Source organism: Stegostoma tigrinum, chromosome 37 (assembly GCF_030684315.1).
Source record: "Stegostoma tigrinum isolate sSteTig4 chromosome 37, sSteTig4.hap1, whole genome shotgun sequence".
Lineage (NCBI taxonomy): Eukaryota > Metazoa > Chordata > Chondrichthyes > Orectolobiformes > Stegostomatidae > Stegostoma > Stegostoma tigrinum.
Genome location: NC_081390.1, coordinates 15043246 through 15067700, shown reverse-complemented (window position 1 = coordinate 15067700; position 24455 = coordinate 15043246). Strand labels below are relative to the sequence as shown.

Sequence of the window (24455 nt, the reverse complement as noted above, 5' to 3'; positions counted from 1 at the left end):
GAAGAAAATGTGAGTCACCATGAATTACTTCTTCATTTTGTATATCTAAAATAGATGGGGATTCCTTCTTTAGAGCAGCAATCCAAAAGTTTGCGGGAGAGATGCTACATTTTACAAACTTGCACCCATAGTGAGGTTTGTAGATACACTCTATTGGAAGCTCAAGCACAGCTAAGAAACTGCCTTCACAAGACCAGGAAGAATTGAACAATTCAGTGAATGCTTTTATTTTGATAAGAAAGCAAACAATTATCAGAGCTAAATAACAAACTTTTTTAAATATGCATTGCAAAATATGGGAATGTAAGTTACTGCAATGTGTGTCAGGCACAGATTAATAAGTATAAGAATTTACTTTGTTAGTTTTTAAATCCAAACAAATATTCTTAGCATGTGTAAATAGTACTTGAAATAATTGCATACTGTTTAGACTGGCTATCTGCTTTATTATAAATTTTTCTCATCACTGTTCAATGTTTTCAATGGATCCACTGAAAAACTGCAAACTCGAGATTTTTGGAACATTGTCAGTATTTAAATAAGAACACAGAAAAGTTATGTACAGAAAATTTGCTTCCAAATGTTTAGTTACTGCAACAAATATGACAAAACCACAATGCTGTACTTTGTAGAAAAATGTGTACATTGAAATGCTTGGTCACTACATAAAATATAAAAATTTATCCCTGTAGAAAAACCAAGCATCATAAACATAGCAAAACACAATTAAATTCAGTGCTGAACAAGAGTATCCAAATATAATGGCATATTTTGTAGAAGACATGAGCATTTAATGTTGTAGGATTAAGTCGTTGCCGCATCAGTTGCACTAAAAATAGCTGAAGTCTTTTGCAAAAACATCTAATCCAAACTGAATGGGTTATAACACAGTAAAGGATGACCTCTCTCTACCAAAAAAAATTCGCTATCCTTTACAATAGTAGTAAATTGCAAATCCCACTCAAATTCAGTACAAGACAGCAAGTGTAACATTTAAAAAAAAATAGTTCGGAAATGATCTGCTGCTAAGAAAAAAAGTTGAGGGAAAGGTAGACTTGTTTTCAATACATCAAAAGTCAAAGCCACACAGAAATACAAGTACAATCTATTCAGCCTGCTAGAGTTGTCAATTTTGTTCGTGAACCATCACTGATCAAAGTTAAAAAGAGAATCTCATCTAATGGAGCTGATATTTAATCTTCCTAACCTCAAAATAAGACCCATAAGGCAAAAGATAAATCAAGATAAAGTCCCTGAAATAATGTTGGTCAGGCAATGGGATTTACGGTTTAATATGACTATTCATTTCATCTTGTCCATGGCCATCTATAAAATGGAACAAAATTTTCTCATTACTCAACAACAAGTCATTGTAATGAGTGCAGTAAGGGTTTAATGTGACTTTCTGGAACTTGGTGTGATGCAATAGGCATGCTCAGTTCAACCTCAGGTGTGACCTCTGCCCTCCCATGAGCAGCAGTTGTACCAGGCAATCCATCATGAGGCTCATCCTGTCAGGCATACAGCCTCAGTGCAGCTGTCTGTCATGGCGATAGAAGGGACCTGCTTAAAGGCAATCATGTCAATCTCTATGTGCCTGCTCAGACTAGACTGAAAGGTTGATCTTGACAGGCATGGCAAAGTCAGTAGAAGACACTAGCAGGCTAAGGATGTATTCTCTGTGTTTCTTTGTATTTGGATAAGTCTTTGGCTTTAAATACAAGGCGTGCATATATCTTGTATAGCAGTGAAAACCGGCAGTGTGGCAGAATTGTTCTTAAAGCTGGTCATCACGGATGAATCTGTTCCCCTCCGAGTGCCTTCCATGATATACATAGCGACATTTTGCAAAAACACCTTCAAACAAGGAAATAAAACATAAATAAATTGTCTTTTCATTTTTGTCTAAAAAGAAAGCAAATACTTTCCTTGTCTATGACATCCATTTAACTGTGCACATCTTTCTAAAAACCCAGAATCTGTACTATCAACGAGTCACAAAACAAGAATAAACATAATCACTGAGGCAGGTAAAGAGGCTCCTTTGAAGGTGAAAAACACCATCCCAAAGCAGATTTTATCATTTTGTGGTTAAGCTGAGAATAAAGTTGTTCCCTCTGACACACTAAGCACTTCAATTAGCTGGCTGTCACACTGGACCATGGAAAGACACAACACTTTTAGATAAGGTTATCTCAAGGAACAGTGCAAGTAGATAAAATCTGATGGTCAGGCAACTGGGTGACACTGAGGCTTAGAACATTCCTTTTTGACTCAGATGAGATGAAAAGGCATTTTTCTGATGCTTATTTCATTTACAAAATGCAAATCAGTTGAGCTACCTCAATTAACCTTCCTGAATGCAAGTCTGCCAGGTATAAATGCAACAAAATTAAGTAATCAGAAGGGCAGAATGATGGAATTGGACACAGAAATAAACTGTTGGGATTTGGAAAGATCACTTTCAATTTAAAGTTTATCAGTGACAGGGAGCACTGACCACATGCAATTTTGAATTACATCTGAATGTAAGGAGGGGTGTTGGCAGCACTTTGTCAGGAAGAAATAAAACATCAGTATATCATTACTACAATGGGCACAAAGTAAAGTTGCATTTATGAAATCAAAAAAGCTCAGCTATATAATACAGAGATAGTAGGAATTGCCGATGCTGGAGAATCTGAGATAACATGGTGTGAAGCTGAATGAACACAGTGGGCCAAGCAGCATCAGAGGAGCAGGAAAGCTTGACGTTTTGGGTCGGGACTCTTGTTCAGAAATGAAGAAGGGTCCCGAGCCGAAATGTCAAGCTATATAATACAGCTGTCTTCTATTGACATCTCACCGATATAACCATTATTCAGGTGAGCCTCAATATTGTGCTAATAGGCTTTATTGGCTGTGAAAGTGCCATAATTAACGTCTATCCTGGCCCATTCAGTATCTACACACATACATTCCAGTGACCTACAGAAAAAACTTTGACTGATTTTCCTTTGCTCTATCCAGAAGTTGTGATGCCAATTGTAACACCTCATCTAAGACCAACTATGTGTGGCACAGACAATTCTTCTTGACTTTGGAAAGAAATTTATGATTAATTTCTTGAATCAACTTAGCTTGATATCATAGTACGGCAACCTGATTTTTTTCAAAAAAAGCGTACAGCCACAACCTCAACACAAGATGAAGCAATCACATTGATTTCATCTGAAAAAGCATAATTTAATTCAACTTGTACAAATAGTTCATTGTGCAGTATAAACATAATGTGCTTTGAGGCCTGCTGGCTCATGGACAAGAACTGCAGTGAGTCAGCTGTCATGGCTCAACAAGCATACATCTGACATCACTTATGGTTATTTTAGCTACAAACCAAGTGCCACAGTATGTCCTCTTTTCACACTGGGATACATTCTTTTTGACATCAAGATAAGAAATTGCAGAATAATTCATTAAGAGAGTGAGAAGAATAAACAACCTCTTATCAAATGCTCCTTAACATGAGGGAGGCAGCTATCGCTCAAGGGCCTGAACGATTTCAAATGAAATGTTTATCTTTAATTACAATATATTGTAATATTTCATAAAACTTAATTTTATTTTCATTTCCAATCAATTTGAATTTTTTTAAGCAGTGATGGAATATTTCTATCAATCTTTTGCCCCCTAGCTGCTGGGAAGAGCTGATCTCAGGAGAAGATCATCACCATGAAGATTTCCAGAATGGCCTCATGGAGGTAAGTGACAATTAAACTGCGCCAAGGAGCAAAATGGCATCTTTGAAAGAGGACGCTGTGAGGAAAATAACATTTTGAGAGATGTTTTGTGCCATCATAGTGATCTCAAGAAGAAACAGGGCCAATATGACATGATGTATCAACTGCACAAATGATGTTGACAGTCTTATTCATATGACACACAAATGTTGCGCTCGAAACAGAATAATTTTGTGCAATGTAACGTCTTTTGATTGTTTCATTACACATGCCCATGTCTTTTGCTTGACCTCAACTTGTTAACATTTATTGATTCATTACATAAAGAAATTGCAAGGTATGTTTTTGTTAACAATTTGGAGGCAGGTTTGACTCTACTCTTTGCTCCTTCCACGCATGAAATCGTAGGCAAGAAAACGGATCAAGGTCCCCAAATGTATTGATAACAAAGTCACTGGCCAAGCTCACAGAGTGACAGTAAATAAAGAGAGGGCGCTTGCCATTTGAACTATGACCCAGAGTGTCAGCCAGACTGGCAGTTTCAGATGGAGCAATCCTATTCATTACCTCGAAGCACAGACGCTGACAGAGGCTGCATGATTTGAATGGGATACAAACTCTCAACTACAGGAATATCTGGCCAATGTTTAACACTTGATGTCTCCAGGCTACACGATCAGTTCTTTCCAGAAACAATGTTGGCTTCTGCCCTTTACACGCTAGTTTTATCATGCTCTTCTACAGCCCACCAACCTTCTCACCCCGTCATCAAAATTAAATAAATGAAGTGACTTGTTAAGAACATGTTTTTGTAGGCTATGCTAACAGTCAGCGATTGCAATCTGCTGGTGTTACTGATGGATTAGAAACAGGACTGTTAGCAGACATCCTGGTGAAAGAGCCACTTGATGAATGCAAGAGACTGCAGCTAGGTGTCAGCGCTTAGAATATGAAGCAAGGACATGTGGTATTAATATTGTCAATGATCTCAAGACAGGCAAACAGATCCCATATTCTCAGTCAGTTTTAAATAGATATCAAGTGCATTAATGACAAAAGACCAGGCTTCAAACAAAGGAGCTGAGTGATGATGTGCTGAGTGCACTCAGTGCTGGCAATAACGTGATCTGAAAAGACATTGTCAGTTGTGGAGACAGGCCTAGAATTGTGAGCAGTGACAGAAAACAGAGATGAGGAGAAAGATACTGGTACCATAATAGTGCCAACCCTTTTCGAACAGTGTCGGCACTCCTAACTGAATCTGACATCATCGCCTATCACTTGCAGTAGTCTCTGCTGCTCCTCCGCCTCGTTTTCCGCAGACATCATTACAAACTGGAGTCAAGTTTTATGTTACCAGCAGTGTTCTGTCAGGGAGGTTGGGGCTCAGAGGCCTAGGGATAACCTCAGTCATTCTACATTGTGAGCTCGTAACAATGGGATACTCATTTTTTCTGAAAACTCTTGCTACTTGAGGTGCTCTGTACAGCAACGTGTGAGCAGCTGTCACCTTGAATAAAAGGTTTGAATATTAAAGAAAGTGAATTTCTGGATGTATCATAAAGCAGTCGAACTGTCTGGCAGCAGGAAATAAATTCCAGCTGCTGCTGTTTGCCTGGGGATAAAGGTGCTCAAGCTAGTGACAGTAAAAGTCAGTTGAAATTTCTGAACTCCCGGGGTCTGAAACTATTTAATTTTTTTTAAGAAAAGGATTGGCTTTGCAGACAAACCACACTCAGCAATGCAGCTGCGATTTGACAGCAAATCACATTTTACAGCTTTCATGTGTACTTGATAAAACTGCATTTCAAAGGGGTGGCAAAAAAAGCATTCATTTAAAATAGGAAGTTCAGGCATCATACAAATAAATGGACAATTTGCTTTGTGAAAGGAAGTGTTTCAACTTACAGTTAAACTTTAACTATACAAAGGGCCGGAGAAATTATTCAAAAGGTAAGAGATTCAGAAGGGATCATGGGGAAAACTAATTACTCAGCCAATGGTAACAAGCTGGAACACTCTGCCCATGAGGACGGTGGAAGAAAAACAATGAACAATTTCAAAAGGAAATTGAAAGGGCGTGTGAAGGAAATTAACCTATAGGGATATGAGCTGTGAGCACGAGAATGGAACTGACTAGGTTGTTCTGAGGAACACCAGCAGAGATATGAATGGGCTGAATGGCCCCCTTCTGAGCTGCAAAAGACTCCACCCTGCGACCATGAAGAGAGACAAAATATGAAGGCACTACAAAATGTGCATAATATTCATATATTTCAAGATTTTAACCCATGCCAATTCTACTTTTTATTGTCAGAATTTTTTCTGAAAAAGCTTTCCAGAGCTAGTGCATTCTGGGAATTATAGTTAATTACATTCAGGAGACCCCTTATCACGAGATGATGACATCACAGTGTGTGGTATACAAAGATACTCTGGAGGTTTGCAGTATTTATGTTTCTGTTCCCTTCCTGGAAATGCTTGCAAGATCATAATCTACAATGAGAAGTTGTCTTTCTCATTTAAGCAGTTACAGATCCTCCAAATCTTGCTCCTTTCCTGTTGTACCTAGTTCACCCACAGATTCACAGTGCACCTGACATCTACCACTTCTTAAAAAAATCCCTCGCCAGTTGGGTCAACAGGCTTATTCAATGTCAGCACCATATAAACTAGGGCCGCCTTGCTCTTGACATAGTCACAATTATCAGATTGCAATCAGGTTGTGCGCCTCCGGAGTTTCTTCCTTTCTGCAAAAGTGTCACATTTGTCCTTGCAGAAGTGAGAATGTAGTGTGGGACCTTCAGAGTCTATTTCCCATTGTCAGAGTAGGTGGTGTTTTGCCACAATGAATCTTTTCTATCACCTAGATTTCAACAAAAACTTTGGAAAGGCTGCCTCAGCCAATATTTGAAGAACTCATAACAGATCCATATGGTAATAAAATTATTTCTGCATCAGAAAAATGGCTCTTCTAAGCTGGAGAACTCGCAAGAACTGACAATGTTAGGAAATTTATGTAAGAACCAGACTTTATGTATTAAAAGCAACATTTTCTGGGTATCTGGATTTTTTTTTCCACCTTTGAGTTGTCCATTTCCAAGGTGTAAAAGTAATTTTCTGGATTACTATACTGAAACAACTGAACCCTGTCATTCCCAATTCAAATTATGATAACATGCCCATCCATTCACTTGAACTTTCCTCACCATGCCTCACTCTGGCAGGTTTGCACAGTTTGATATTATACATGTGGTTGCATTTTGTCGAAAATCCTATTCAAATTAGTGATGCAAAAATGCGTTTTGGATGGAAATGAAAGGCATTGGCAAGCATTTTAATCTCAGCAATGAATCATATAATGTTACTGCATTGGTTGTTTGAGAACTTGTGATGGGAGATCTTTTACAAGTATGATTGATTATAATTCCAGAGAATGAAAAGGATCATTAGGCCAAAGATGTTAATTTACTCCCAGCTTTCTCATATTCAATTTTCATAGCTCAACATAGTATTGAAGTAATCTTGGAATAGAGAAAAATTAGTTAAATGGTGAGTTATGCACTTGGACAATGTAATGCAACATGTGCATAGCACATGTTTTGGTTATTCCCCAATATCCAGCCATTCTGGGTTATAGTCCAAATTGATCATCACAACCTCTCTCACTGTTATGTTTGCTAGCTCTGGTTCAGTGCAGCCCGGGAGGTTTCATCGCATGACATCGGGTCTCCTATGCTCTGTACACATGTTCCTGCTATTGGTCTCCCAGCTTATCAGTCTCTGCTTTCCTCTTGCAATTGGAAGGCAAACAGACTCGCAATTGATGACGCGTGTCAGTCAAAGAGCTTTTCTTTCCACACTGCAATACTTTTAGAGCTAATAAATTTTCAAACAGAACAAAAAATAAATCTCGGAATTTTTCAAGTGTCTCTATGATTTTCTCTAGACTTCCCAGTAAGAATGATTTGGAAATTATTTTTTGATTCCTGGAGACTCCAGGACAATCCTGGAGGACTGTCAAACCTATTTACTAACACACACATTCCAGTCATTGTCACAGGGGAATGCACAGCCCTTGACAGTGTGCAGACTGACACAACTTTCAGTCAGTTGTAAGAAAAGGCAAGTCCACACCATGACACAACAACTGTGTGACTGAATAGCTATGGGATATATGCAACTTCGAACCTGTGATGTATTGTCTTAATTTAAGCCTGAGGCAAATACTGGATGATCCATGTTTCCCTGTTGCAGCTTTACTCAATACAAACCTAGCTTTTCAATGCTCTGTTCCAGAAAAGGATATTGGGCATAAGGGGGACTAACAAAACAGAACTGTGGATGAAGGAAATCAGAAACAAAAACAGAAATTGCTGGAAAATCTCCACAGGTCTGGCAGCATCTGTGGAGAGAAATCAGAGTTAATGTTTAGGGTCCAGTGACCCTTCTTTAGAACTGATGATAGCTATGAAAACGTATTTTTATGCAAAAGATAAGGTGGGGCGAGGGGATAAGCAGTAAACGATAGATGAAAATATAGCCCAAAGAGAGAGAAGAGCAGTTGGACAAAGGAGTGGATAGTGGTCAGCTGGGAGAATGAATAGCTGTCAATGGGAACTATTACTGGCTAACAATGGGTTGTGTGTAATAACAGACCATGTGATAACAAGGCCTTGGGTGTGGGGGTGTTGCCATAAGAACATGGGAGAACATGCCTCCAGCCCTAAAATTATTGAAATGATATAGAGTCCAGAAGCCTGTAGACGTCCAAAACAGAAAATGAGGTGCTTGCACTGAGCTTTGCTGGAGCACAGCAGCAAGCCTAAGACAGAGATGTTGGCCAGGGAACAGGGTAGTGTGTTGAAGTGGCAGGCAACAGGAAGCTCGGGTTCTTTTTTGTAGAAAGAACGTAGATGTTCTGCAAAGCGGTCACCCAGTCTAGGCTTTGTTTAGAAGAGATTAACAGAACAACAAAACAAACAAACCTAACAAATACAGCCCATCTGAAGCAAGGCAGTGTGCAATCAAAGCAGATAACAACATAGGGGTGACACCTCATTGTATTACATAACTTTAGGTTTGCAAAATAAAATTACACTGAAACCTAACATGCTTTATAAACGTGTAAGATACAATAGTTTTGGATCTGTCAATAAAATGCAGTCTAGGATACTACATACACTTCTAGTCTACACGTAACATTTTGGCATCACTTGTATCCTTTCCTTCCTACCAATGCTCACTCATTGAAGAATGAAAAGTCCTCTCCTGGTCAGTATGACTCCGATTCTTTCTTTGGCTATAACTTATGGGTAGCAACCATCCCATTGTCCGCATGATTTTTATTTTATCATGTGTTCTGATGGTCCATGCCAGCAGGGTATTCGACTGTGGAAGGCATCACTAATTGACATCAATCCACTGCATTTCCAGTAGGAAGCTTGAATAGTAGTGAGAGCAGGGAGCCCTGGTCCATTTGCCTGTTCTCAACCTGAGGTGCCTCGACCAAGAGTGACCCTCTAGCTAATTCTAAATTCAAGGCAGACAGACATCCAAGACTCCTTTACATTCATAGATTGACCCACAGTCCCAGTTGTGTGAGCGAGTTGTGTCAGTTTGTTTCACAGGTGGGAGACTCTCAGTGACACATTGCTTGCAGGTTTATTCCATTGGCTTTTGAAAACTGCAACGAGACTCATGATTCAAAACAGCAATTTTAAAAATCTGAAATAATATGAACAGGCTTTTGTAGGTTAGGGTTTTTTTTCAAGTCAACTCCAACAAAAGGCATACTGTCTCTATAAACTGTTGCTTCACCAACTGTCATAACCAATAATTGATAGAGACCAAAGACGTATTCACTGCCAGTGCCAACTTGTTTAGTTACATGTCTTGAGTGGATAAATTGAAAATGACACTAAGAGAAATGTGCTATAAATGCATTTTCTTAATATGAAACCTTTATGCTTTTATTGTATTTATTTTTGCTAACTTTGATAACTTGCAACTTAACAAACCAAAATTAGGTACACATGATGCCTATTATAAATGTAAAGACTGTCAGTTTCTATTTCCAGCCCATAATGTTCACTGAGGAGATTTAATCGGCTGCAATCTGATCTGGAAAAGTTGACATTCACATTTTCTTTTCCACATGTCCAACATAGCACAGCAGAAACAGTACAGATCAGTACAAGGGCAGACTGTGAATTACAGGCACGCATGTGTGCTCTAAAAAAAAATTTGTATCCCAAGCTTTCAATGCAACTTATTCATTATGATGAGGTCCAGCTTTATCCGAAATACACTTGAGAGGCAGCAGTGTGTCTATAACTGGAAATCTCAGGCCTCCTCTTCTTAAAAATCTGTTGCTAGAAAATTGAGAACCACTCAAAGTCTGTGGGAACAGAACGATGAGCTGACACACCATAATAAACCATATTGTGTCAAGCATACAGTCATCAAGATCCTCTTGGGCCGCAAGTATATTACCTTATACAGACATGGCTGACATACATTTAAACCCCGATACACATTAAGAACCCATTAGTCTGACAGATTAAAAGTTATCTTGAAGCTAATGTTTCCATTATGTACAATTTGGCAGTGGAACAATCAACACTTTGTTCCTCATATGTCATACTTTGTTGAAAAAAAGGGAGTGTATCTCCACATCCTTGAATGACATTGACATGCTCTGCTTTGATGTGGGCATGTGCTGTCTTCAGATTTGCTACTGGTGGCGAATGATTATTCTGCTGTAGTGATGATGGAAACATTTTTGCAGGGGACGGTAGTGGGAGGAGGGAAAGGAATAAGACAAAATCAGTTAAGACACAATTTCTACTGGTGAAATATTACTGCTCTTGAGGTTACTGAGGCCTTCTGTTTAACCAGAACCTTCAGGAAAAAACAAATTAATCAACAGTGCACTGAAGTAGGTTTAATGATTGTATTCTGCATACAATCAGCTTTTCCCATTCCCGAGCCATCAATATGTCAAGGAAAGACATATCCAAAGGATGTAGCTCTTAACATCAAGGTTATCTGTTCTCCGCAAGACTCTCCTTCCTTACTGCCCCGCTACTTTTACATGGGCTGCATTTAACATTTTCATCAACATGGCAATCAATCATGGTAATAATGCAGTGCAAAAAAAAATCAATTAACAATGCAATTAAACATTCCTTATTATCTGGAAGGGCTGAAATAATACCTGTAGGAAAAAGATAGACTCACAGAGCGGAGACATCCATAACCGCATGTAAGACTGAATTATGGAGTTAAGCAGAGATAGGCGTGTAGCAGTGGTGCTATTTTAGACTGGACATATCTCATCCACGCTGTTTATCAGTCTGCACCAACATTAGGCTTCATAGTTACTGTTCACCCTGCAGTTGCTTTAGAAATCTATGACAAATTTTACAATATGTTACATCAAAGTGTGGTAAAGGTTAAATCTAGGTTACCAAAATGAAATAATCAGTTCAGGCTGTATATTGTACAGAAAGGAGAAAACGTTAATATGCACCACCAAAAATTCAGACAATTTTGCTTCATTAGGTTAACTAACTGAAGGCAGAACCAATTAGTCATTATATTGTTTAGATTCTTGCTTCCTTACTGACTGTTTGATATGGCAGCCATCTCCCTGAGACATGTATTGCTAACTTAAATCCAGAACCTTCAAAGTTAAACTGACATTTGTTCTCTTCCAGTAAAAAATATTTAGTCCATTAAACATAAATACCTGTCATTATGATACATGTACTGAGTACAAGTCTCCAGTTTTCCTCTAATGTTTATTACATCCAAACAACTGCAGTGCCTGCATGTTTTCAACTTTAGTGTATTGATTAAACTTTTAAATGCCTGCCATATAACCTAGGGACATCAAAAAGATTAATTTGCGTCAACGTTCATCTGTAATTCATTAGCCATTTATACTCTACAACCACATGGACTATCAAGAAAATGCATGCCATTTTTCACTGTAGCGAATGCTTGGAAGCAAATCTTGGCAGTTCCACTGCATAAAATTAGGACACGGGGCCTGTCCACTTACAGAGCAGTATTATGCATTGCCAAAGAGCAACTAATTAAATGAGCAGTAGATACACAAAAATGTGAAACAGCATTCACTTCCTATACTATGCAATAAACAGCAACATAAATTGCTTGTACTGGGAGCCGAACAATTTAAGGATTTTTGCAGCTGAGGTAACCAATTAATCTACAATGCTAAATGGGTGCTCTCTTATAAAAATGATTTTAGAAGCACATTGATATTAATCAGTAGCATGTGCTCAGTCTCACAAAGAAATCTTGGATAGTCTGCTTATTTTACTTAAAGCATCGATTTGTTTTTTTTGTGAGATAAACAGTAGCAATGAGGCAAAACATTTAATATTTGTTGCAACTAAACTACTGATCAAAGGCTAAAATTAATTGCCCTTGCAATGTTTAAGTGTGCAGATTATATTCTGCATGTAAGGGCCATTGTACAGGCAAACAAATTTGTTTATACAGTAGTTTACGCCATGGGTGTTGTAAAATTGTGATCAACATCACTTTGGAAAGTAGTGTGTTGGGCCTGTTTATCAAGTATTCAATGACATTATCAGCATCAACAAGCAAAGCTGTTACAAGCTATATAATGTTAACTCCAGATTTCTTTAATTGTTATCAACATAGGCATGAGTGCATTTGAATTAAATTCCTGTTCTTACATTGCGTATCTTTCATGTTTTGAAAATATTGTATTAAAGCAAATATTCTTATTGTTATTTCAAACATTGACTAGAATTTGCCAAAGAAATAACCATGTTGAAACCAATTCTGAGTACTAAGTTATTCAAATAGTCACAGACATGGAAACAAATATAGTATTGTACAATCTAGTGTGGCTGGATGGTGTCGTAAATATAGAAATACCACAGCAAGAATGCAGGTCAAATGAAATCCTGACACATTATGCAATCTATTATTACATACACAGCTCATGAGATTGTGTTATTTGCATCATAAAATGTCTAAGAAATGCTGGTTAATCAATAAAAAAAATCAATATTGAGTTACAATTTCTTCACAAAAATCTGTAATGGTTGTATACTTTAGACCCATTAATTACTGAATATAGTGGCTATTTGACATACTATCATGAATCTGCAATACTAATAGTGACATATTTTTCGCTACAGTCAGTGGCCTCTAGACTTTGAATGACCGCAACAGTGTCACTGTCTAAAAGTAGTCTGTAATTACTTGAAGGGTTGCAGTGCTTCCACCATACCAACTCCCCTCCAATTTCACATTGCAGCTAGCTTTCAATCTATTAGGCAAACTGAAAATAAAATAAATGTGGGCCAAGTAGCAATAATTGTGCATCAAATGTTTGCAATGTAGCATGTGGATGACCATTTTCATTCTATTTTTAATGGTCAATGCATTATTGTAACTCAATTTATCGATTCTGAAAAGATATGCAACAATGGGATTGGGTTGTTGATTCAGTATCTATTCATTGTTTTGAGTTGACCAGTCTTCTTTCCTGTTGGAATGGACCCGCATGGAGTCTTGTAGTTCAAGGTTAAGCAACGGACGCTAAACTAGAAACAAATTCTGTGTTGCTGTGGGGGCTGGGGGTGCAGTCAGGGTCGGGGCTGTTGAGTTTTAGACATGTGGGAGGAGGTATTTTTCTAATATCTGCCAACCTAATGTTTTCTGGGTAATCTTGGAAGATTGGGGTTGATCTGGTCGAGAAAGGGATCTATCTGGAGGCAGAGATCCTTTTAAAAGTGATCTTCATTCAAATGCTTATAATTGTTTAAGGAATGCAAAGCAAGAGGTCAAAAGTGATGCTCCGCTCTCAAATACTCAAGTAACTATGAGCAAGTGTCACTCCTCGTTCCACTGCAGCTCTCACACGAACCCTGCTGTCAATGTCAATCATTGCACACCTCTTCTAACCACTGGCTGCTTAAACTCACTTTCTCATGTCTTACAGGATCCAATAGCCTCCATGCAACTGCTATAAAGAAAGGCCTAGCTCCGGCAGAAGCACCTCCTGGACCTCCAAGGACGAGGATACTGAGGCTTCCCTCACTGGCCCTTGCAAACACCCCTCCTCCCACCATACTACCACCTAGGGAGGACCCTTTGGCATACAGAATGAATGTACACAAGATGGTGAACACCTCTCAGCAACAGCCCTGCAACCAGACCAGGGAGAAACCTAGACTGCTGGAGAGCAGGCAGAAGATGGCCCTTTGGTGTTGGCAATGAGGGAATTCATCTAGGGAGGAATAGGAACAGCAGATGGGCATATGGGACACCATGGAGCTCATTCCTCAGAAGCTGAAGCAGTGCATTGACTCCTGCGACTGTCTCACTGCCTCCATGTTCAGATTAGTGGCTACCCTGGTCAGCCAGGTCAAGTACCCCCAAGGTCAAGCTAGAGAGATGAGTTCACTTTGTCACTGGCCCAGAACTCAGGACTAAAGACATAGTAACAAATGAGCAGGGAACCTCGGTCCAGGTGCCCCTTACTCACAGGGAGACAGAGTGATGCCAGGAGGCAGGGAGGCAAAGGTGGAACCACATGCGCAGGCCTCTCTGCACTTCCACTCAAGACAGTGCAGAGTTCACTGGGCATTCTATCTCCTTAACATCCTGCTTGAACTACTACTGACCCTCAGTATGTCTGGCCCATCTAGGCACAAATGTCACTCAGGCTCTCTCTACCCCAGCTGACAAACCAAGGGATATACTAAGATATAGTAGGAAGGATAGGAAAAATAAAACACATTGAAGCACTTTTGATGCTATAGGTGAAAATAATTTGTACGTTACTATCTGTTTGTGCATAAATGTTGTTGATTGTAACTTATATACAATTCTCAGTGTCTCTATGCAGGCCCGAAATGCAGTTCCACATCATTGGACAGCACTTCATGACCACAGACAAGGCTCCATGGATGGGGGTCTGCACTGAGATCTCAGTGCACTGTCAGGAAGCTGGGAAATAATGCGTACAAGTGGGCACTGTGCCATTCCCCACTGGGAAATAATGTGTACACGCGGCATTGTGTCATCCCCCACTGGGAAATAGTGTACACATGGCACTGTGCCATTCCCCACTGAAAAATAATGTGTACACCTGGCACTGTGCCATTCCCCACTGGGGAATAATGTGTACACCTGGCACTGTGCCATTCCCCACTGGGGAATAATGTGTACACATGGCATTGGGCCATTCCCTACTGGGGAATAAAGTGTACATGTGGCATTGGGTTATATTTTTGTCCCTTCTTTCTCAACTTGCCTAATTTTCGGCTCCCTTTGTGAACAAAGGTGCAGCTGTCAATAAGTTGCCCAGCACTGGCTTCCTGCAGCACAAGCAGCAGGAAGAGAGCCTCAGCTTTTAGCAAGTCAAGCCTAAAGACCCCAGCAACTGCAGGAAGTTAAAACTAAAAAATCTGGTTCTGTGAGCGCTTGACCCCACCCATTCAGGCTGATATTATTGTCCCAACTTTAAAAAATAACACTAGGCCTCACAAGATATAATAAGAACTGCAGATGCTGGAGAATCCCAGATAACAAGGTGTAGAGCTGGCTGAACACAGCAGGCCAAGCAGCATCTTAGGAGCATGAAAGCTGACTTTGAGCCAAGAAGGGTCTAGGCCTGAAACATCAGCTTTCCTGCTCCTAAGATGCTGCTTGGCCTGCTGTGTTCATCCAGCTCCACACATTGTTACCAAGGCCTGGCAAGTTGTTTATTGGCTTTGAACAGCCTACTCGTTATTTCTGTCTCAACCTTTCTTCATGGTTAAAAAAAAGGACAAAGTACACGTCTTAGAGCCATAGTATTGTCATACGAGTAGCCCATCCCTTTAACCCCAACTTACCTAATTGTCCACCAAACAGTCCATTGGTGTCTAGACCTATCTAACCTTCCCACCCAGCCCTGGCATAACAGGTGACCATGTTAGATGTGGTCATTCATTGTCCTAGCATCCTGCCTGTGTCTACTCCCTAGTCAACAGAGGTACAGAGCCCCTGATTGACAAAATTTTAACCAGACACTTGACTATGCTCAATAGCCTTGTTTGGTTTGGAAGGCTGTCCTTAACTTACAGTGCCTTGACCCTTGACTGATGGGTACCGCTCATTGCAATGTTGGGTTAATAGCTATCTGCTAGTGTGTGCTAAGTATGCTGCTGGCACTTGGCGCAGGAGTGAGATGGACGTAAGTCACTGCTGTTCTCCAAGATGTGCACCTATTAGACTGAGCATTGCTCAGCAGTAAGGCTTGTGACTCTGCTCATTGGTTCAGCAAGACAAAGAATGGATGCTGAAAGCATGCAGGTAGGTGCTAAGAGAAGGAGCACTGAGGCAGCAGTGCTAAGACACAGCCTAGGCCAGAGTTGGAGCTGCATGTCTGTGCACAGTGTCCTTGTTGCAGCCTTTCATTGTTAGTTACTGATGTGCCCTGCAATGCATGTCTGGGCTTCCTGCACACTCTGTCAGTCCATCAGATGGTCACAGAGCATCAATAGATGCCAGATGTATTGGCCATTAGAGGGGAAATATTATTGAAATAATTGTATCTTCAAAATTTTTTGAAATAATATTCAGTCCATTAATCTTGCAATAGTTAATAATTAGTTATAATTTCAAAATTCGATCAAATGAAATACATTTTCTTTTCTGATGTCTTTTTTCATGGCAACTTCAAAATCAGATGTTTCTATTGGAGCATAGAATGAAGACAGTACAGGCTTGGAAAATATGGTGTGAATTTAAGTTTCAAAGATTTACTGCATTGACCCTTAGCACTTGGACACAATTTGATATGATAATGCCACGTCATGAAGTCATCATGTTAGTTTCTGATTTTAAAAAGGGTAGGTTTTATTAGCGTCCACTATTTTTAAAATATCTAATTAATAAACTAGCAAAACTAGAGACAGTGTGTCTCAGGAGAAAACTGTCTACTGGATAGAGTCATACCTAGCACAAAGGAAGATGGTTGCAGTTGCTGAAGGCCAGTCATCTCAGCTCCTACTGCATCTGCAGATGCTCAGGATGGTGTCTTAAGCTCAACTATCTTCAGCTGCTTCATCAATTACCTTCCCCCATCATAAAGTCAGAGGTGGGATGTTCACCGATGACCGCACAATCATTTACAACTCTTTGGATAACACAGTATGCCCAAAAGCAGCAAAACCTGGGTAGTATCCAGGCTTGGGCTGACAAGCGGCAAATAAGTTTGCATCATATGAGGACCGGACAATGGCTATCTCCAATGAGAGAGAATCTAATCATCACCCCTTGACATTCATTGGCATTAGCATCACTAAATGCTCCACTATCAACTTCTGGGGTTTACCACTAACTAACAGTTGAACTGGACGAGCCACACATATACTGTGGCTACAACAGCAGGTTAGAGATTAGGAATCTTAGTGAATACCTTGCCTTCTGACTTCCCAAAGCCTGTCCACCATCTTCAAGGTGCAAGTCAGAAGTGTGATGGAAAACTCACCACTTGCCTGGATGAGGGCAGCTCCAACAACACTCAAGAGGTTTGTCACCATCCAGGACAAAGCAGTCTTGCTTGATGGGTACTGGATTCACGACTATTCATTTCCTCCACCACTTATGTCCAGTTGCAATGATGTAGCATCCATAAGATTCTCCGTAGACATTCACCAAGCCTCCTCAGACAGTACTTTACAAATCCATAGCCACCATCATCCCAAAGGACAAGAGAAAGAGATACATGGGAACACCATATATTGCCTTTCCTTTACTGTTCTAAGTCAAAACCCTGGACCTGACTCCCTAACACCATTGTGGAATTATCTACATAAAATGCACCCTGGCAGTAAAGAGATCAGCTCACCATGAGCTTCGCAAGGGTAATTAATACCATGCAAACAAATGCTGACCCAGTGAGTGAAGACCGCATCCCATGACTGAGCATAAAAAAGGGGAAAGGTTTGCAGTTGGGAAACAAACTTCCTATTCAGCCAAATATCAGCTGGCTGCTATCTGCCTGTAATATGTTTAATTCCAAGTTGTATAAAGGATGGGGACGGGAGCTTGGCAGACCACATAAATGTTGGGTTGGCATCCCATATCCCATCAAAATATGCAAAATTCACTCTATATCCCTGGTGTACAAATTGTGGGGTGGGTGAGTTACACTGCTTTGCAGTATAAATGCTGTCTCGATGAGCTCACAATGAAAATGTAGAACAACAGGCATTATGTATGACATTACCTCCAAATGTACCACCCAACAAAACTCAAACACAAGCAAGTTCAGAAAATAAGTTACCAATACTACTGAAATTCTTAGATCTATTGTTTTTCAACACTAAGGTCAACCCAAGGTAACAGAAATTGTCTTTGGTGCTTCCACTGGGATTGTGCAATTCTCTCAGCTTTCGATGCATTTTGAGGGAAGGCATTTGGGAAAGAACAGATCGTTAAACACCAGCTGGGGAGAAGAAATTGGATCAAGGCGAAATTGTAAAGAATATATACTAACGTACAAAATAAACATACACATATTTCCCTAGACTTGAGCACAGAAATTTACACGAGTATTTCAAAGCAGTGCTGAGGGAGTGGTATACGCAAACGATTTGTCTTTTGGATGAGATGTTAAACCCAAAGCCCCTCTGCTCGTTCAAACTATCCTGTGCACTATTTTAAAGAACAACAGAAGCATTATCCCCAATGACTTGTAGAAAATTTATCTTGCAATCAACATCGCCAAAAATACAACAATTATTGTTCTCTCATTGCTGCTTGTGGTCACAAATTAACTGCTGTGTTTCCTACACTACAATGGTGACTACGTTTCTAGAGTATTCCATAGGCTGTATAGCATTATGGGATGTCTTTGGGTTGCGAAAGGCACTAACAAATCTAAGTCTTTGTTTCTTCTATTTTCTTCATTAAGTATGTTGGCTGTTGCCATCAGATGTAAATTCAGCATGAATTATGCTCTGATCCACATGTTTTTACTTTCCTGGCTCAATAGTGGAGCAGGGGAAACAACATATTACATATTTCAAAATATCCACAGGAAGGATTCAGTAACACACACTATCAACCCCTTGCAGAGTCCCAAGGCTTTAGAAAACAGAGTTTTTTTTTAAATGTGCATTCAAAGTTAAAGCCAATCATTAAAATGCACATTATCTATTTTTTGTTGGCAATGTACTGAAAAGTATTTGTTTCCAGAAGAATTGTAGCTTACAACATTCATGAGATGAACCAAATACCTTTTGGAACAAAACTATGTTCAGAACATTGTAAATTGATTTGGTTACCCACTGGGGAACCACAGTTCAGAGGCCACCAGATGTGTAATGGCATTAGAAGAAGATTATTTTGCACGACATCTGGTACTTGGACGAAACAAGGATGAGAAATATCAAACTGCCAGATTAAGCACATCAGAAACTACTGGACAAGGTAAACTCTTTCTGAATTGTTTTAAGCTGCGTTCCCCAACCTTTTCCATAAGCATGCACCAACACCATCTCAGTTCCAGACTGCTGTAATTGGTCCATGAATTTCAATATACTGTCCATGCCATAGTACAGTTTCAGGACTGAATTTTCATAATGATGCAGAGACTCTCCTCAGGCAAAATACTGTTGGAACCCTAAATCCAGATGAGCCACACCCAATTCCTGCATCCACCATTTTCTGTAAGAGCAGTAATGTGGTGTGTTGTGCTCTGCACATCCATGGTTTGTGGACACAGCTGCAGCTATTAAAGTGCAATTGGCTTCAAACAAATCCGACTGACAGTAGTGAGCAGTTCAAAACGTGACCCATGGGCTTTGCATGTGGTTGTGAGTTGGCTCGCTGAGCTGGAAGGTTCATTTCAGACGTTTCGTCACCATTCTAGGTAACATCATCAGTGAGCCTCCGATGAAGCGCTGGTGTTGGGATGGTTGCTCCTGTAGTTCTGTTGCTCCATCCCAACACCCACAAATGAAGCTGCATTAGAACATTATTCCAACGAGCCACCACACACTGCAGCACAGAGGAACTACGAAAAGCAGAAGAAAATCACCTATACAGCGTATTCAAAAAGAACGGGTACCCAATGAACACAGTCCACCGATTTCTGAGCAACAAACCCAAACAGAAAAAAACGGGCTCAGAAACCAGAACCACTCTCCCCTACATCAAAGACATTTCCGAAAGGAGTGCCAGACTACTTGGACCTCTTGGCATCAGGGTAGCCCACAAACCCACCAACATACTAAAACAGCAACTAATGAACTTAAATGACCCTATACAGACAACAAGCAAAACGAACGTCATCTACAAAATACCTTGCAAGAACTGTGACAAACACTACATTGGACAAACAGGCAGAAAGCTAGCCACCAGGATACAGGAACATCAACTAGCCACAAAACGACACGACCCACTATCACTAGTATCCTTACATACAGATGAGGAAGGATACCACTTTGATTGGGACAACACATCCATCCTAGGACAAGCCAAACAGAGACATGCACAAGAATTCCTAGAAGCATGGCATTCCAACCGGAACTCCATCAACAAACACTTAGATTTGGAGCCAATCTACCATCCTCTGAGAAAAAGAACAGGAAATGACATCACCAATGCAGGAAATGACATCACCAATCCAAGGAAACCTAAACAGATAAATAGAAAACGGGACATAACACCAGGACTTCATCGGAGGCTCACTGATGATGTTACCTAGAATGGTGACGAAACGTCTGAAAATGAACCTTCCAGCTCAGCAAGCAAACTCACATCCAGAACCTCAACCTGAGCTACAAATCTTCTCAAAACTCGCTAGCTTTGCGTGTATTAAGAGAAAGTCTAAATCTGCTGGAGTTATTTGGAGAGATTTTAAAGCGGCAGGTACTTGTTTTCGTTTAGGTACAAGAAAAATATACATCACTCCAGTCCAACTTGCAACTTTAGCCAGCACTATGGATAGGAGTCTGATTGAGATCTTAGCCAAGGACAATGCAAAACATGGGAGAAATAACAAAATGCTCCAACGTAAAATATCATGAACATCTCCATGCACACCAGTCGCCCATTACTGACAGTACAAGTGACAAATTGGCAACTACTCGGTGGTTGCTAGTTTCATAGATAATCAATAAACACAACGATCATCACAGGTAAATATGATGCAATGTTGCACCCTTAATTATTGAGCTAAAGATCACTACATGATTTGGGTCTCACAAACATCAAGATATTAAAATGACAGTGATGTCAAATTTACACAATTTTGTCAGACCTTCACCTTTCTTCAAACAGGAGTTTTAGAATTCTGGATGGAACAAAAACAGAACATTTTTTCTCTGGAAAACATACATCTAAATTGAAAATGCAAAAAGGTTCAAAATCATTATACTTAAAACTATCGAATATTTAATATTGCAACTTAAAAGAAGCACTAAGAAAGGGGCAGGAAGGGGAAATTCCTTGCTTAAGAGTGATTTGATAGACCATAACGAGAGAAATGGTTGTCATCTTAACAGATCCCTTTTGAAGTCTGTGGAGAAACTTAACGTGAGTTTAAGGAGTGCCCTGGAGTTACCGGGAATAAAATACTAAAACCCTCCCCGTTGACCTGAACAAATTGAGGAAAAAGTCACAAGGGCGTAAAATTAAATCATATTAATTTTTTATTTTCTTGAAACACTTGTGGTTATTATGTAATAACACAATTGGCAATAGGTAAAATAATGTATGCCCAGGCAAGGCGATTGGAGGTAAGCAGTCAAATGATGAAGACTCTAGGATGATTTTCAGATTTGTTAGCTTCAGGCCAGGTATAATCATAGAGTCATACAGCATGGAAACACACCCTTTGGTCCAACCAGTCCATGCCACACATGATCCCAAACTAATCTAGTCCCACTTGCCTGCATTTGGTCAATATCCATACAAACCTTTTCTATTCATGTACCTATCCAATAGCCTTTTAAACATTGTAATTGTACCCACATTGACCACTTTTTTTATTCTTCCTAATTTCTACTGTTGAAATAACATAATTATACACATCTGCAAACGTGCCAAAACAGGCAATAATGAGCCTAACAAATGGCAGAGTTATTTTCAAGTATTTCCTTGTCTGGAATAAGTGTTTTAAGTTTATATTTATTACAAAAAAATTCTAGAAGTTCCTGCAGCAGTTAATTCGTTATCCTGGAGAAAAAGCTGGTGGTGAGGTAACGTAATTTGCAAAGTTTGTGACTTTCTAGCTCTCACAATTTTACTGATCGTACATGTAGTCAATACATACATCAGTATCACCTATTTCTCCATTTCTGGAAGAGATTGAAGTCTATTTCATATGCATCCGACAAAGCAATAAAAAAAACATCAGATCTGGGCTACGTTCTACATAAATTTGAAAAAGAGAAATTGTGGCAAGAAAAATAAATAGCGGTGCAGGGCAAAGGTTTCTTACTGGAGCGATAAACTAACATGAAAAGATTCGACAATGCATGCCAAAGAAAGTATGATCATCTGATAGAAATTTAAAAGGAAAGGATGCCAGGAGCCAGGAGAGACACTGAGGAGATATTTCAGGAGGTGTTTTCTGCTGCAGTTGTCATTCAAAACATTTGGAAGATGCCAAATCTGAAATAAGAATGGTGTCAGCTGAATAACAGAATCTGTTTACCATGTGTTTTCAGTCAAGAATTATTATGGATGAAATTTTGGGCAAATATAAAAAGTACTGTAGGTCAACTCCAGGGGATAAGACACACGGTTTTTATAAATGTAAAACAAAACAAGACGCGCTACTTAAGGATTTTTAACTACAATTGCATGACAGCTGTTACAAAACAATATATATTTTCCTTGCCAATTTACCAATATGAAGTGGTTTTGATCACAAATTAGCAATGAAGTGCTAGACTATTTTCAACCTCAAGAACTTTCAAGGTCTTAGAAACAATATTTTCATTCCTGTCTGATGTGATGCAATTTCCTATGTACCACTTACCAGAGTGTCTTATTGAGACATATCTCTGGATGTTTATTAATGAATAACTGATGCTCAAATATGATACCTCAGACTCTCATATAAGGCTGCATTATAAATTTACTTAGGTTTATACCATACTATATACCTAGTTGATTGACTAGCAGACTGTCTGTCTGGCTGCTTGCTTACAAACTAACTAACAGATTAACAGCACAGAGAGCAAGATGGAGACCTTTTAATTCAGACCATCACATGTTGGGATATCCTCCAGCTGTTTTTAACGCATGAGACCTTTCTGAGATTTGTGAAATAATTCAATACCCTTCATTTTCCATTTAAAGAATAGAAAACCAGTCATGATAATTATATCCAAAAATTCACAAAAATTTAAACATAAAATTAATGTGTTGGTGGATGCACAACGCAACTGGGCCTCATCCTTACACAGTTATCACATCTTGGCTGTGGAGCTGTACTTTGTGCTGGGATGTTGTTATGGATGGATGTGCATCTCATGCTATACATAAATGGTCTCTGTGTGATCTAATATTTTCATTATCAGGATTATCGTCTTATATGATGGGTAGTGATCAACTTGGTTTGATTGTCTGCTTCACTTTAGGATTTGACCCTTGTTTGTGACAATGCCATGTGACATGGATGGGAAACAACATTGTAGTATCTTTCCATAAACTCATCTATTTGTACAAAGATCCACAGATCTGATGCTTTGTTCTGGTTCAAGTTGGGACAACTATTGCATGCTCATTGATAATACTCTTGTTTCACTTTCTTTCTTCTTTCCAATGATGAATCATGTACATGTGTTGTATGGTAAAAGCGTGACAGGGAAAAACTGTTTGGATCGGGTCTAGGCCCGAAACGTCAGCTTTTGTGCTCCTGAGATGCTGCTTGGCCTGCTGTGTTCATCCAGCTTCACACTTTATTATCTCAGATTCTCCAGCATCTGCAGTTCCCATTATCTCTCATCAACTGTTTGGATCTACACTCCAAACATGAGAACTACTGATGAGGGCAAACCAGGTGCACATGGATTAACATAGATATCTGAAAACCTGGTTGTTTAACTCAAGTAGTGTTGTATTTAGTGATCATAGACTTTACCGCGTGAACAGCATATCCTGCAAGATTATTAGACACATTAGACTGTGATCATGGAAACAGGAGGTGATGTATTGAATGCAGTACTTCCTGCACGTGTCTTGGAAGGATGCACCAGTGGATTATGAACTGCAGTTCGACACAATTTATTGAGGAATATTAAACTTATTGAATTTGGTTGTTAAAAGGGCCAACAATTATAAAAATGGTGTCTCTGATTTGATTCTCAAAAAGGAACCTGATGAAGTAGTCAGTCACCAGCATGTATTCAGTTCCTTAGACATAGAAAATATCGGTTGCAATTCTGAAACACAATTTATAAGGAAGTTCTTATGGAATGAAAGATTGTCTCAATTGATGGAGTTGACACTTTAACACTATTTCATCACTTGCTTGATGTCTTTATAGGTACTAGGCCATCATATGAATTTATGTGTCAAACTCCTGCTTTTTCTACACCCTGCCACCTGCATACATGGCCAAGCATATTCTGACATACAGCTTGCAGACTAGTCACTTGTTTGCCTTTGAAATTACATTCCTAGAAATTTCTAGTTCTTCTCTCAACAACCAGAAAA

The 24455-nt window shown here is 39.4% G+C and overlaps 1 protein-coding gene across 2 annotated transcripts in view; it reads right to left on the bottom strand.

The window, feature by feature from the left end:
- Positions 1-258: 258 nt before the first annotated feature.
- Positions 259-24455, bottom strand: part of lrmda (leucine rich melanocyte differentiation associated) — an 830431-nt gene continuing 806234 nt past the window's right edge. For both annotated transcript variants that reach the window (XM_059640299.1, XM_059640300.1), the window contains one exon: positions 259-1857. In XM_059640299.1, coding sequence (XP_059496282.1) covers positions 1778-1857 — 80 coding nt within the window. In that variant the 3' untranslated portion in view covers positions 259-1777. The remainder of the gene's footprint in view (positions 1858-24455) is intronic.